The sequence below is a fragment of the Neophocaena asiaeorientalis genome, unplaced genomic scaffold, assembly GCF_003031525.2.
Source record: "Neophocaena asiaeorientalis asiaeorientalis breed wild unplaced genomic scaffold, Neophocaena_asiaeorientalis_V1.1 scaffold150, whole genome shotgun sequence".
NCBI classification, from domain to species: domain Eukaryota; kingdom Metazoa; phylum Chordata; class Mammalia; order Artiodactyla; family Phocoenidae; genus Neophocaena; species Neophocaena asiaeorientalis.
This window is the reverse complement of record NW_020176571.1, coordinates 6,000,755-6,013,528: the sequence shown is the minus strand read 5'-3', so window position 1 is coordinate 6,013,528 and position 12,774 is coordinate 6,000,755. Positions and strand designations below refer to the sequence as shown.

General features: G+C 51.2%; 2 protein-coding genes and 1 long non-coding RNA gene across 4 annotated transcripts in view; 2 read left to right on the top strand and 1 right to left on the bottom strand.

The window, feature by feature from the left end:
* ZNF384 (zinc finger protein 384) overlaps window positions 1-1,143 on the top strand; it is a 17,407-nt gene extending 16,264 nt beyond the window's left edge. The window contains exon 10 of the mRNA XM_024733130.1: window positions 414-1,143. Coding sequence (XP_024588898.1) covers window positions 414-906 — 493 coding nt within the window. The 3' untranslated portion in view covers window positions 907-1,143. The remainder of the gene's footprint in view (window positions 1-413) is intronic.
* Window positions 1,144-4,390: 3,247 nt separating this feature from the next.
* ING4 (inhibitor of growth family member 4) lies at window positions 4,391-12,006 on the top strand. The gene is made up of 9 exons (XM_024733204.1): window positions 4,391-4,473; window positions 8,068-8,139; window positions 9,865-10,031; window positions 10,212-10,310; window positions 10,342-10,357; window positions 10,412-10,520; window positions 10,776-10,923; window positions 11,208-11,269; window positions 11,378-12,006. Exons 1-9 carry the CDS (start codon window positions 4,437-4,439, stop codon window positions 11,415-11,417), a joined length of 750 nt encoding a protein of 249 aa, XP_024588972.1. The 5' UTR covers window positions 4,391-4,436; the 3' UTR covers window positions 11,418-12,006.
* LOC112391760 (uncharacterized) overlaps window positions 8,153-12,774 on the bottom strand; it is a 5,055-nt gene continuing 433 nt past the window's right edge. The window contains exons 2-5 of one of the 2 annotated variants that reach the window (XR_003001562.1): window positions 12,481-12,604; window positions 9,421-9,560; window positions 9,064-9,285; window positions 8,153-8,578 (exon numbers count right to left, since the gene is read on the bottom strand). This is a non-coding gene — a long non-coding RNA (uncharacterized LOC112391760). Of the gene's footprint in view, window positions 8,579-9,063; window positions 9,286-9,420; window positions 9,561-12,480; window positions 12,739-12,774 lie in introns of those variants that run through there. The other variant, XR_003001561.1, reaches the window with a different exon arrangement.

Genomic DNA, 12,774 nt, shown 5'->3' with positions numbered 1-12,774 from the left:
CGCGCACGCGGCTTCACCCCGCCTTTCCGATAAAGAGCTGCCGCACTGAATACACCCCATCCATCCCTGGCTCCCCCTTGCCGGGATCAGTAAAGAGAACAGAAATTGAACAGGCGCAGAGTTGAGGATTTGGGGGATGCCTGGACCCTTAAGCCTATAGCGATTGCTCAGCAGTGATCCTTCATTTTACTTAGACACAGGACAAAAGAAAGCGTCTTGAAATTGTGAGAGACGAGAGATTTCAGTTAGATGTTTTCCATTAGACTCCAGAAAAAGGTGGTCAGGTTGTTCCATTCAGAGATCTTTGAGAAAGTGACAGCTTTCCCCGTGCCAGCTGAATGCCCACGGTTACCCTAAAGGTCCCCCCCAACCTTGTCCACCCGGTGCGAGCTCTGAAAGTGGCTCGTTGGGAGAACCTGCGTGGCTCCAGAGCACCTCTGTATAAGTGTCGTTCTGTTCAAGGTAACAGCCCAGGGTGCTGGTTACAGGGAGCCTCCTTCCTTCTCTTTCTTCCCTCAACCCCTCTTCCATCCCCCTCAGGAAACGTACCTGATGAAGCACATGCGCAAACACAACCCTCCTGATCTCCAGCAGCAGGTGCAGGCGGCGGCGGCGGCGGCGGCAGTGGCCCAGGCCCAGGCCCAGGCTCAAGCGCAGGCCCAAGCGCAGGCCCAGGCCCAGGCCTCCCAGGCTTCGCAGCAGCCACAGCAGCAGCCGCCACAGCCTCCGCACTTCCAGTCCCCGGGGGCGGCCCCCCAGGGCGGGGGTGGCGGGGACAGCAACCCCAATCCCCCGCCCCAGTGCTCCTTCGACCTGACCCCCTATAAGACGGCAGAGCACCACAAGGACATCTGCCTCACCGTCACCACCAGCACCATCCAGGTAGAGCACCTGGCCAGCTCGTAGAGACCTGTGCTGCCGCCCCCCGGGGAGAGGGGAAAGAGGCTCTGGTCCCTTCTTTCTCCAGCTCCTCTTGGTGGGAAAAGTCCTCTTCTTCCTTGACAGGCCACGGCTCCATCTCCTTGGGCCTCAGGCATGGCCTTCTCTCACAGGATACCATCCTTATTGTCTCAGCTCCTCTTCCGAAGGGACGTCAGCCCTCCTGAGTGGCAGAGGAGTACTGAGCTGGTCGCGTAATCCAGCAGCCTCCCGCCTAAGCGTAGCTTCTAACATCGGGGGTTGGTGCTCAGGGGAGGGGTTTGCTATGACCTCATAGAGACTTTTCCAGCGTGGGCACTTACTCTCTCCTCACCCTCGTAATCCTCCAAGCTCGGGCTGACAGGACTAGAGGCTGGCACTCCCAGACGGCACAGAGGAGGGAGCCCTAAACGCAAGCAGCCTCCTGTTCTGTTCTTGCCTGCGAAAGAACAGAGGTTCCTCCCGTGCCCCTGTCCCTGGGAGCCGTTTTCTTCCCCTCATGATCTCACTTCACTTCCTACCTGATGCTGGAGGGAGGTCTGGGGCGGGTCAGACCCCCTTTATTTGTAAAGGGGCAAGGGCCGAGATGTGGTCCCCAAGGGGCCGGAGATCCCCAAAATGGCCGACGGTGGCTTAGAAGTGTGGGTTATGGTTTTCCTTGGAGCCTCTCCCCTTCTCTGCCAGCCGAGGCCCTGTGCTCAGTCTCCCCGTCCCCAACCTAAGGAGCTGCGGGTTCTTTATGAAACCCCACGATAAGGGGGCTGCAGAGAAGGGAGAGTTCGGGGCAGATGCAAGGACTGGACTTAGCTCCCTAGGTGCCACGGTCAGTTGCCGGACACGGATTTATATATAAATATATATATATAAATATATATATACCCACTCATCACGGCCATCTTTGTTGTAACCATTTCTGTGTTTATAAATGCATTATCTCTGAGAATTTTCATATTTGATGTTTATTTTTGTCCCTTTTGTTTTTCTCCACCCTGTCTTCTGGCCAATGGCATTTTTATTTCCTTTCGTCTTTTTTTTTTTTTTTTAAATCATGGCAGTTTTCAGAGAAAAGAGAAAATGGAAAAAAAAATCAGGAAACCAGTTGTTATAAAGTAATTTAAAATGAGGAAAAAAAGAAAAACTTATGTACAAAACCAAGGGGTGTTTTTAGAACCTTGTATAGAAATAAATTCGTGTAAAAGGATCAGAGGCAGTGGAGCTACTGATGTGAGTATAAGCGTGGGAAACAGCTATTTGGGGAGATGTTCAAGGCCAGTACTAAGGATTTACAGTAGAGTGTGCGAACGGTAAGAACGAATGCTGTGTGATGGGGGCTGTGTGTGTATCCCTAGCCACAGAAGGGCACAACTTTGAAATCTCTGAAGTGAAATCTTGGTTTATGAGGGTTCCTACATACAAATCCCGCTGTGAGGACTGTGTCGCCTAAGGTGTAAGAGCAGGGTTCAGTCGTGTGTTAACAAAATACCTCGAAGCTCTCCCTATCCAGGGAATGGAAGCACGGCCTCCTGGAAGGACCTGCACTGCTGCCAGAGCACCTGTGGGCTCAGTGCTAATTCCAGCTGGCATATCCTGTGGCACCTAAAACCAGAGGTTTCCAGTGGTGGAGCCCATAACCGGGATTGAAGAATGAAACAGGACAGTTGTAGTGCTGAGGGGCAGAGCAGGGGCGGGAAACCGGGACTTCCGCCCTGGCTCTCCCATCAACCAGTGTCGGCCGCAGTGCTTCTTCAGCTGTTAAATGAAGGGATTGGGCTAGATCGCCTCCAAGATTCCTGAAAATTAAAAATCTTTTAAGCACTGAAAAAGTTGTGACGAAGCTCCCACGTCTGACAACGTGGCCATCCTGTGTGGGACTGCTGGGCAGCCCCGCTCATTGGCTGGTGGCGTGTGGCTAGGCAATGAGACAACGTTGACCTCTTAGCTTTAGGGCTCGGGCTCTTGTGTGGGCATCCAAGATAGTCTCAGTCCGTGGTGTGATACTAACGGCTGTATCACATATGACCGAACGTGCAGTGTGTGTTTCCCGCATATTTACTACGTTTCCCCCTGTTCTCACCAACTGTTGAGTTGACATTGAGAGCCCTACCTTCATCACAGGTGTTACAACCAGCATCTCTTTTGAAGGGTACCCCCACACTTCAACAGCAACAACCCTATGAAGTAAGCAGGATTCCAGGCATTTTGATAGACAAGGAAATGGGCACGGAGTTTAGATAATCCAAGGGTCTGCCGCTTGCAACTAGAGGGACGTCTTCTAGATTCTATTGCTCTATCTACCACCTGCTCAGTAGTAAACCTGGGGTTTCACCTTGCCCTTTTTTACATATTTGAGCTAAATTACGTGGCTGAAATGTTTCATTGAAAACCTGCCATGTGGGCGTTCCCTGGTGGCCCAGTGGTTAGGATCTTGGGCTCTCACAGCCGCCACCCGGCTTCACTCCCTGGTCGGGGAACGACCCGCAAGACGGGGCACAGTCCAAAACACAAAAACAAAACCCCAAACCAAAACCTGCCATGTGACATTAATACTTATTAAGAACGCGTGGTTTGGGGTGACAGTGATCTCCAAAACTGTCTTCCTAACACTCTCCGGCTCTGGGCGTTGAGTTCTGCGTCCCTGGTGTGGTGGCGGCCTGTCGTGCACTTGGTGGCTTTCCATCCGGACGAGGAGCGTAGTTGTCGCTGTGATGTCGCGGACCAGGGTGATAGTCGGCATCCAACTGGCCCCGTTGTGACAGCTCCGTGCCCCAATCCTTTCAGAATGATGGTGCCAGTTAACATCGTACCCAAACTCGAATAAAAAGGGAGACAGACAGGAGGGCAAGGCCAGAAGCACTCTTGTCACTTTACAGGCGAGAACGTCCTCAAGTGACAGGAACCCTGACAAAAGGTGTGGAGAGTCGCAGCTTTATTGTGTGAGTAGTTCTTTGTATTTATAAGTAGAGTTTATAAATAATTGTTTCCACGTTAAAACATAATCCTGGGGAGTTGGTGGTCGCGCGAGTGAACAGAAACGGGGAGGATTTAAACCTCGCACCGCCAGGCGCCTCCTCAACTTCCTAAGAAACTAGCGACGCGGAAGAAGGCACCTGCCCTGATCGCCAGCTTCACATTCCGCCAAGGGGCCGATTCACATTCCCCAGCTGCTGAGAAGGACTCTCTGTGGACTGAAAGCCCAAAGAGACAGGTTTCCTTGCTCTCACGCCCGCACGTCCCCGTCCTGGAGGGGACGGACGTTTGAGCGAGGACGCAAAATGGCGCCCTCGGCCGCGGCGGCCACCGCCGCCGGCCCCGCACCCGGCCGACCCGCCACGGACCAGTGTCTGCGCCAGGAGAAGGCAACTCGGCGGGCCCTGTACTCAGACCGGAAGTTCGTCTCGTGAGGGCGGAAGTTCTCCTCGTGAGGGCGGAAGGGCTCCAGGCCGGGTAGGAGCGCTTCGTCTCCCTTCGCGTTCAGTCACTTCCGGGGCGGAGCGGAAGTTGCTTTGTTTTGCTTCAAGATGGCTGCGGGGATGTATTTGGAACATTATCTGGACAGTAAGAGCAGGCTGGAGGAGGGGGTCAGGGGTCACAGACGGGTTGGGGGGAATCGGGGCTGAGGAGCTTCACGGCTCCGAAGTCTCGGTGGTCAGAAAGTCACAGTCGTGAAGGGTTGAGCGAGAGAAAATACTGGAGGGTGTGAAGAAATAGGGGGCGGGGCACCGGGGTCGAGGCCTCGCTCTGGGGTGTAGACGGGGGAGGGGCTGCGCGGCAGTGCTGGGAGACGGCTCTTGAAGGGCTGGTGGGCATAGCCGGGAAGATATTTGCTGCCCCCGTCTGCAGAGTCTCTGGCCTCAGCACATATCATTTTCTTAAAATCGTTCCGAATCGGTCGTTTTCGTATTAATATATCATCCACTGCCATTTGGAGCAGCGATGAAGATCTGCTCGCGGCTCCTCCAACCAGTTCTTTCGAAGAAGCGGCTTCTCGTGGGGATGGGGGGTTACGAGTGACCACTGTCAGATGATGAACCGGAAGGCTTCTCCTCTTGGAGTAAAGATCCAATTCCCATCAAATGGAAATACGGTGTTATGTTTATGCCATTTGTGTAACCTACCTCTTCACAGAGTCCGTCACCCTATGCCCTTACATTTGTCTTATCGTTGAGCGTCATTAATTCATTCGTTTTTTGAGGTTCTGCTATGGTTCAGACGTAATGGCAGGTACTGGCGATATACAAGAATGAATAAGACCCGGCTCTTGCCCTCAAGTGCTCATAGTCTAGTAGAACACAGGTTCTGCTAATATTTATAAAACAGTGTGACAAATGAAATAATAGAAATACATTAAAAGGACAGTAGGTAACACTGGAGAAAGAGGGGCTCGTTACCTGGGGGTGTAGGTAAAGCTTTACAGAGGATGTGATGTATAGAAACTTGAAGGTTGAGTGCGGAGAGGGAATTGCAGGTTGGGGAAAGCATCAGCAAAGGTGTTATGGGTTTGTGGCAAAGCCAGGGAAAAGTGAGGCCAGAGTGTTTGATGTATAGGACTCCGAGGTGCAAGATTGGGAAACGAGACTGGAGAAGGTAGCTGGGGCTAGGTTGTGAAAGGTCGTTTAAGCCAAGCTAAGAAGCTTGCACGTTATATTTATTTATTTGTTTGTTTGTTTGTTTGAGCTGCATTGGGTCTTCGTTGCTGCCCGCAGGCTTTCTCTAGTTATGGTGAGCGGGGGCTACTCTTTGTTGCGGTGCGCGGGCTTCTCATCGCGGTGGTTTCTCTTGTTGCGGAGCACGGGCTCGAGGCGCGCGGGCTTCAGTAGTTGTGGCACGCGGGCCCAGTAGTTGTGGCTCGCGGGCTCTAGAGCGCAGGCTCAGTAGTTGTGGCACACGGGCTTAGTTGCTCCGCGGCACGTGCCATCTTCCTGGATCAGGGCTCGAACCCGCGTCCCCCGCATCGGCAGGCGGACTCTCAACCACTGCGGGTGGGCGGATTCTTAACCACTGCACCACCAGGGAAGTCCACCAGCGTGCACTTTAAATAGCGAGGAACCAACAGATTTTCTAAATAGAGTGATTTTTAAAATATAAACGAAAATAAATGTTGCATGATAAATTGGAGCATGATGACATTGGTAATAGGGAGACCAGTTAGGGATAACAGTTCTGGTCAGAGATGCGGACCTGATCTCAGGGAGTGACAGAAGTGTTTAGGAGTTAAATATGACAGGATTGACTGACTGAGTGGTTGAGAGAGAAGGAGTCGTCTAAGGTGACTTCTCTATTTCCTGCTTGGGAAGTGAGGTAGACAGTAAATCATCAACAAGATAGGAAATTCAGGAGTAACAGTAACATATTTATTCAACTTAGATTTAAGCATGGGAATGGTAATTGTATCTGTAAGAGTAAATAAGATGGAGATCATTCAGAGAAAGCAAGTGAGAAAATTAGAGGATTAAATTAAGTGTAAGCTCAAGAAAATATTAACATTTAAGGGACAGGCTAAGGAAATGTCAGTGATGGAATTGCTAGAAAGTATGTGATGAGATTTGGAATCTTAAGAGGAAGAAAGTTATTCGAAGACGAGAAGATGGTGCCAGATCCTGCGAACGTAATTTTTTTAGGATAGGACTAATAACCCATCATTTGACTTGGTAAGTCACTGATGGCTTAGTCTCAGTAAACTGGTGGTGGTGAACCTGAGTTTATAGGTTAAAGCAGTGGAGGCATTTTAAAAGTTGGAAGTGGAGTCATGGGAAGAGATTTTTCTTTTATGAGAGAGACTTAAGTATTCATGCATTTATTCAAGTATTTATTGAGGATCCTCTGTATGCACATCTAAACTCTAGAGAAATAGGGAAGAAGACAGATACATCTAACCCTTCTGGAGAGCTGGGGAGACATACCAAATAACTAATTACACAATTACCTATTTAAGTACATTGGATAAGAGCCCAAAAGGGTAGACACAGAATACCAAGACAGGGACTTCCCTGGTGGTCCAGTGGTTAAGACTCCGCACTCCCAATGCAGGGGGCCTGGGTTCGATCCGTGGTCAGGGCGGGAGCTAGATCCCACACGCTGCAGATACAAGATCCCACATGCCGCAACTAAAAGGTCCCGCACGCAGCAACAAAGATCCCGTGTACTGCAACTAAGACCCCGCGCAGCGAAATACGTATTTTAAAAAAAAAAATAGCACGACAGCATAATCCAGGGCACTTGTTGGAGTTTGGGGCAGTCAGGGTTGAGCTGAACTTTGAAGAATGAACAGGAATTTGAAGGCCAAGAGGTATGGTGGAGGTGGGATGAAGAAGACTGGGCAGGGCATTCTGGGCAGAGAGAGTAGCGTGTGAAAAGCCAAGTGTCATGAAGAGCACTGGCAAGTTCAAGGCACTCAGAGGAGGCAGTATGATAGAGCAGGGAGAGCACAGACGGGGACTGACGTGAGTTAGGGCTGGTGTGACGGAAGCAAGGGCCAGAAAGTGCAGAATAGCTATAGGAATATTGCAGTAGGAGGTCACTAGAGGGTTATAAACAGGACAGTGACTTGAGCAGATCTGCATTTTTTTTTTTGCGGTACGCGGGCCTCTCACCGTTGTGGCCTCTCCCGTTGCGGAGCACAGTCTCCGGACGCGCAGGCTCAGCGGCCATGGCTCACGGGCCCAGCCGCTCCACGGCATGTGGGATCCTCCCGGACCGGGGCACGAACCCGTGTCCCCTGCATCGGCAGGCGGACTCTCAACCACTGCGCCACCAGGGAAGCCCAGATCTGCATTTTTTAAAGAACATTCTGGCTACTGTACGGAGAGCAGGTTGGAAGTGTGTGTGTGATGAGTGGTGGAGGATGCCAGGAGGGTATTTGTAAGTTGAGGGCAAGGAGCTTGGAGACAGAGATTGAAAGGAAAGGAAAGGGAAAGGCTGATTTGTAAAGTCACTGAAGGGAGGAAGGGTGGGAAAGCTGTGTAGAGATGGAGGGGTTAGTTGTGGAAAGAGGCAGACGTGACCTCTCCTGAGAGCAGAACGATGAGTGCTGTAACAGATAATCCAGCGGTTTGAAGGAGGGAAAACCGAGTGTTGTTTTGGACCTGTTCTTTAAAAGCAGCTGTAGGGCCTAGCATTCCAGGGAGGCTCAATTTCTCCTCTTCTCCCCAGGTATTGAAAACCTCCCATTTGAACTGCAGAGAAACTTCCAGCTCATGAGGGACCTGGACCAAAGAACAGAGGGTACGTACAGAGTAAGGAGTCCAGTGTATAGTGAGTGTGTATATGATCGTTTCTTCTTCTGTTTGGTGTTAGCATATCATCTGGTCTGGATTGCTGCAGCTTCTCTCTCTCTCTCTCTTTCTCTCTCTCTCTCTCTCTCTTGCAGTTCTTAGAAGGAGGGTAATAATGACCCGTATTTGTGTGTCAGCTTTTCCGTAACACATGGCGTGACAGTGCCTCAAGAATTCAAAGATGCTATGCTCTTTATATCTCCCTCAAGAATAATTAAAAAAACCAAAGTCATTCCTAGAATCATTTCTGTTCTCCATGTTCAGTACGTTTATAGGAAGACTAGAATGTTTCTGTTCCATTGGACTGTTAATGTTACTGTCACAAAATTCACTGTGGCTTTAGACTGCAACTCATGTTGGTAGACAGGAACTTTGCTGCGTGAGAAGATCTTAAAAAGAAAGGAAAAAAGAAGAAAAAGCAGCAATTAACAAACATCGGGATCTCTACACTATATTCAGCCGCACAGACGCACTGGGTACCATCTGTGGCCTTGCCTGGGCATTGAGCAAGTTGGGCTGCATTGAGGCATTCATTTGGAGCCTGAGGCCACACTACAGTGGTCAGGTTTGTCTCTTCAAGGTCAAAGGTATTTGTTGACGCTATCCCCCCACACCTGCTGATGGATATATAGGCGCATTCTCATGTAACTCTGCCCAAGGATGTAACAAGCTGTTGTTAGAATACCTAAAGCTGTGATTCAAGTTACTCTTGGTAAGTTTACTCATGAAAAGGTGAACATCATCTAAAATCCTGGATGTAGGCCCCTGAGAACTCCCTGCTGAATGCTGAGCACCAGCTCCTTGCTTTGTAATACAGTTCCAGCTCTTGAGTTCATGCACAGAAAGACCAGTTGGAGATTGCTGAAGTACATACATGCTTTTCCAGCTTCCTCCAAGGGCCTCGAATGAAGCGGGGCGTAAACCTAGTGTGCGCGCAGGTCTTCCCCGTTGCCTATTGCTGCCCCGTGTTGCAGTCATACATTTTCTCCATCGACATGTTTTGTGAGCACTACCAAATATTGGGCGGTGCGCATCTAAAGTCTCAGTGCCTTAGGACGTCACCAGCCTTGCAGAAACGTTTGGAGCAATATCTAAACTGAACAAACAGAAAAAAAAGTGATGGGAAATATAAGCAAGTTGCAAACGATGAGCAAAACAGGGTGGGCAGTAAGTAGAAGAACTGTGCCGTGAATGGACCAGGGCCTAATTTTAAATGATGAGGTATACAGACCTGGAAGCCAGCAGCAGCAGATGACCCAGCCCGGTTTGTAGCACTCAGAGCTGTCGTGGGATGTTTTCGAGACGAGAAACCAGATGGCTTTTGAGACAAAGTTCATGGTTCAAGAGGCAGCAAGCCCTGCAAAGAAGCATCTTCAGACAGCGACAAAAACACGTTTCGTATTAGTGCCGGGTGCCAGGAATCCCTCATTAGGGTTCAATAAATTCAGTTCCAACTATGATAGCAATGTTTTCAGCACCCGAAGGCACCTTTGAAACAAATATTGTGAACATGTTGCATTACTTGAGTACGTGGCACAGTACCTAGGAATGTTCAGTACGTTTTAATTCGAAGGTTATGATGGTCAATGGAAAAGGTCCAAGGAGCAAGAGGAAGAAGTGTGTTCCACCTAGCCACTCAGGGGCCATTGTGACCAGGCCTCTGTCTCTGTTGTAGACCTGAAGGCTGAAATTGACAAGTTGGCCACTGAGTATATGAGTAGCGCCCGCAGCCTGAGCTCCGAGGAGAAATTGGCCCTTCTCAGACAGATCCAGGAAGCCTATGGCAAGTGCAAGGGATTTGGTGACGACAAGGTGCAGCTTGCCATGCAGACCTATGAGATGGTATGGCCCTGTTCATGGCTCCCCACCTGCCTCCCGTCTATTCCTCGGGGTCCTAGACCCCCTCCTTCAGCCGTGTTGGGATCTGTTTTGGGTCTGGGAGATCCATAGAATCTGCCTCAGCCTGTTTTCTTTAACTGGAACCAGCCCTGTAGCTCTTCCTTCTCCTTCCTTCCCACCCAGGTGGACAAACACATTCGGCGACTGGACACAGACCTGGCCCGTTTTGAGGCTGATCTGAAGGAGAAGCAGATTGAGTCAAGTGACTATGACAGCTCTTCTGCTCAGAGGGAGGGGCACAGGCTTGGAGGAGGGGCAGGGGGAGGGGGGCTTAACCCATCCTTCTGTCTCCCTGCCTTCTGGCTTCCCCCCCTCTTGCCTAGAAGGCCGGACTCAAAAGGAGAAGAAGGCTACCCGTGCTCGTTCCAAAGGGAAAAACTCCGACGAAGAAGCCCCCAAGGCCGCCCAGAAGAAGTTAAAACTTGTTCGCACGTGAGTGTGTCAGGGAGCATTTTGCCAAGGGACAGACTCCTCTTTCCCGCCACCTCACCCCAGCCACAGTGCCCCTTGCCACTTTGCTGTCTCCTGTGCCAACAACTCTCCTTGCCATTTTGGTATCTGCTGGATACAGAGGAGAAGCCACAAATCACTAGCCCCACAAGGACCTCCTCCTCTGCCGGCTCTGAGCATCTCAAGCTGTAGCTTCCCTTCGTGCAGATGACACTTTCTCTTCTTCTTGGCACGCAGAAGCCCTGAGTATGGGATGCCCTCAGTGACCTTTGGCAGTGTCCACCCCTCTGATGTGTTGGATATGCCTGTGGATCCCAACGAACCCACCTATTGCCTTTGTCACCAGGTCTCCTATGGAGAGATGATTGGCTGTGACAACCCTGATGTAAGAACTGTTTTGCCTCAGGAATGGGGGGGGGGGGGTTCTGGTGGACACGAAGGGAGTTGGGTACAAGAAGGGGGGTAACGGTTGAATAGGGGGACTTCGGGATAGGAGAAAGGTAGATGGAGTTGGTTGGCCTTGGACCCTTCAAGAATTCTCTCAAGGGATGGAATAAGGGAGTACTCCTAAGGGATGGGGGGGGAATGGAGGGTGGGGGGAGTTCTTTTCTTTCCTCTGCCCCACCCTGGTCCCTGAGTTCTGCTTCTTCCATCCTCTTCCTTTCCCAGTGTTCCATCGAGTGGTTCCACTTTGCCTGTGTGGGGCTGACCACCAAGCCTCGGGGGAAGTGGTGAGTGAGAGCTGCGGTGGGGCTGGACTGTCACGAGCTGAGTGAGTGACAGAGGGCATCCTCCCTTTTGCTCACTCTCTCCCCCTTCTCTGTCACGTTCCTTTGTAGGTTTTGCCCACGCTGCTCCCAAGAACGGAAGAAGAAATAGACAAGGGCCTTGGATTCCAACACAGTTTCTTCCACATCCCCTGACCTGGGCTAGTGGGGAGAGGGATGCCTGGCTGGGGTCAGGGAGAGGTGGGTGGCGCAGAGTTGTCATCCCCTCTCCTCCCCGCCCCACTCCTGGTGCTGACGCTGCACCCAGACCCTGCTACGGGGGTTGCTGCAGCCACTAACGGTATGTGCTCTCATTCAGCCCGCCCCCTTCAGAGGGAAGGGGTCTTGCCCACTGTCCTTTTGCCTCCATGCTGAGGTTGGTGCTGTATTTTTGAGGGATGGTCCTCTTTACTCCCCTTGCTTTGTATTTAAGGACTGGGGCAGTAGCATGGGGCCCTCCCCCAGCCTCCTGATCCCCTCCCCTCGTGGGGGGCCATGGCGTGATAAACTTTCTTCACTCTCTTCCTGCTTTTCCAGCGGGGGCTCCTCCAGATCATCTGGGCTGTGGCCCTGGCTGAAGGGTCACCCCTTCCTCTGTGCCAAGAGGATTCGTCCTGGTTTGTGAGTGGGAGGGGCAGGGTGGAGTGCAGATATCTCGTATGTAAAGGAATTGGGTCGGTGAATAAAAGCTGTACATGTTGGCCTGCTGTGTTTATTGTAGAGACACTATTTCAGTACATGTGCTAAGCATATTTTGCCTCCTCTGAGTTGGCTAAAAGGTGGAAGGATGACATGCCAGAAGTGGGACAAGATGTGGAACCAGAAGTGGTACCTCCGCCCCAGAATCCACAACTTGTCAACTTCTCTGGAACCACCCAAGCTGCCTGGGGACTGTGCCTCAGACCAGGGTTTCCAAAACCTTTACGATTCTGCATCTTTTCTCCCTCAGATACCTTTCACTTAATTTCCAGTAAATGTGTATTTTGTGCTTTATACGTGACGAAGTATCAGGCTGACTTATTTTAAACACAAAACAGAAAAACGCGTAGTTTGCCTTACACCAGTGAGCTGTCTGGCCCGCCTCCACCAGGAAACCACCTCCTTAGACTGAGCCCCCCTCATGCCCCATCTCCTCCTCACCCGAACCCCCTCTTGCTTCTCCTTCGGCTCCTTACCTGGAGGCGCCCTCTCCAGACTTTGCGTTGTACGTCCCATCTCTGCGCGCCTCACTTCCAGGCCTCACCCCTTCTTGAGCAGATTGTGAAATAGGGCTAGTAACTATCCACTTTATGGGATCACCTTGAAATGAAAAAACGTCACGCGTAAGGAACAACACAGGAGCTCCGCCGTCCAAGGCACCGAGTCAGTGATCACTCCTGCCCTCCTTGTCCTCTCGTGCTGGAGCGTGACACGCGGGGACCGGCACCCGCCCTCCGACCGAGCCCGGCCAAACGTCCGTTTCCCCGTCC

Excerpts from the sequence above, each read along its gene's own strand:
- ING4 (XM_024733204.1), top strand. The coding sequence starts at position 4,437 with ATGGCTGCGGGGATGTATTTGGAACATTATCTGGACA. Across the intron at positions 10,032-10,211 it reads CCATGCAGACCTATGAGATG|GTGGACAAACACATTCGGCG; the intron begins GTATGGCCCTGT and ends CTTCCCACCCAG. Across the intron at positions 10,924-11,207 it reads TTGGCTGTGACAACCCTGAT|TGTTCCATCGAGTGGTTCCA; the intron begins GTAAGAACTGTT and ends TTCCTTTCCCAG.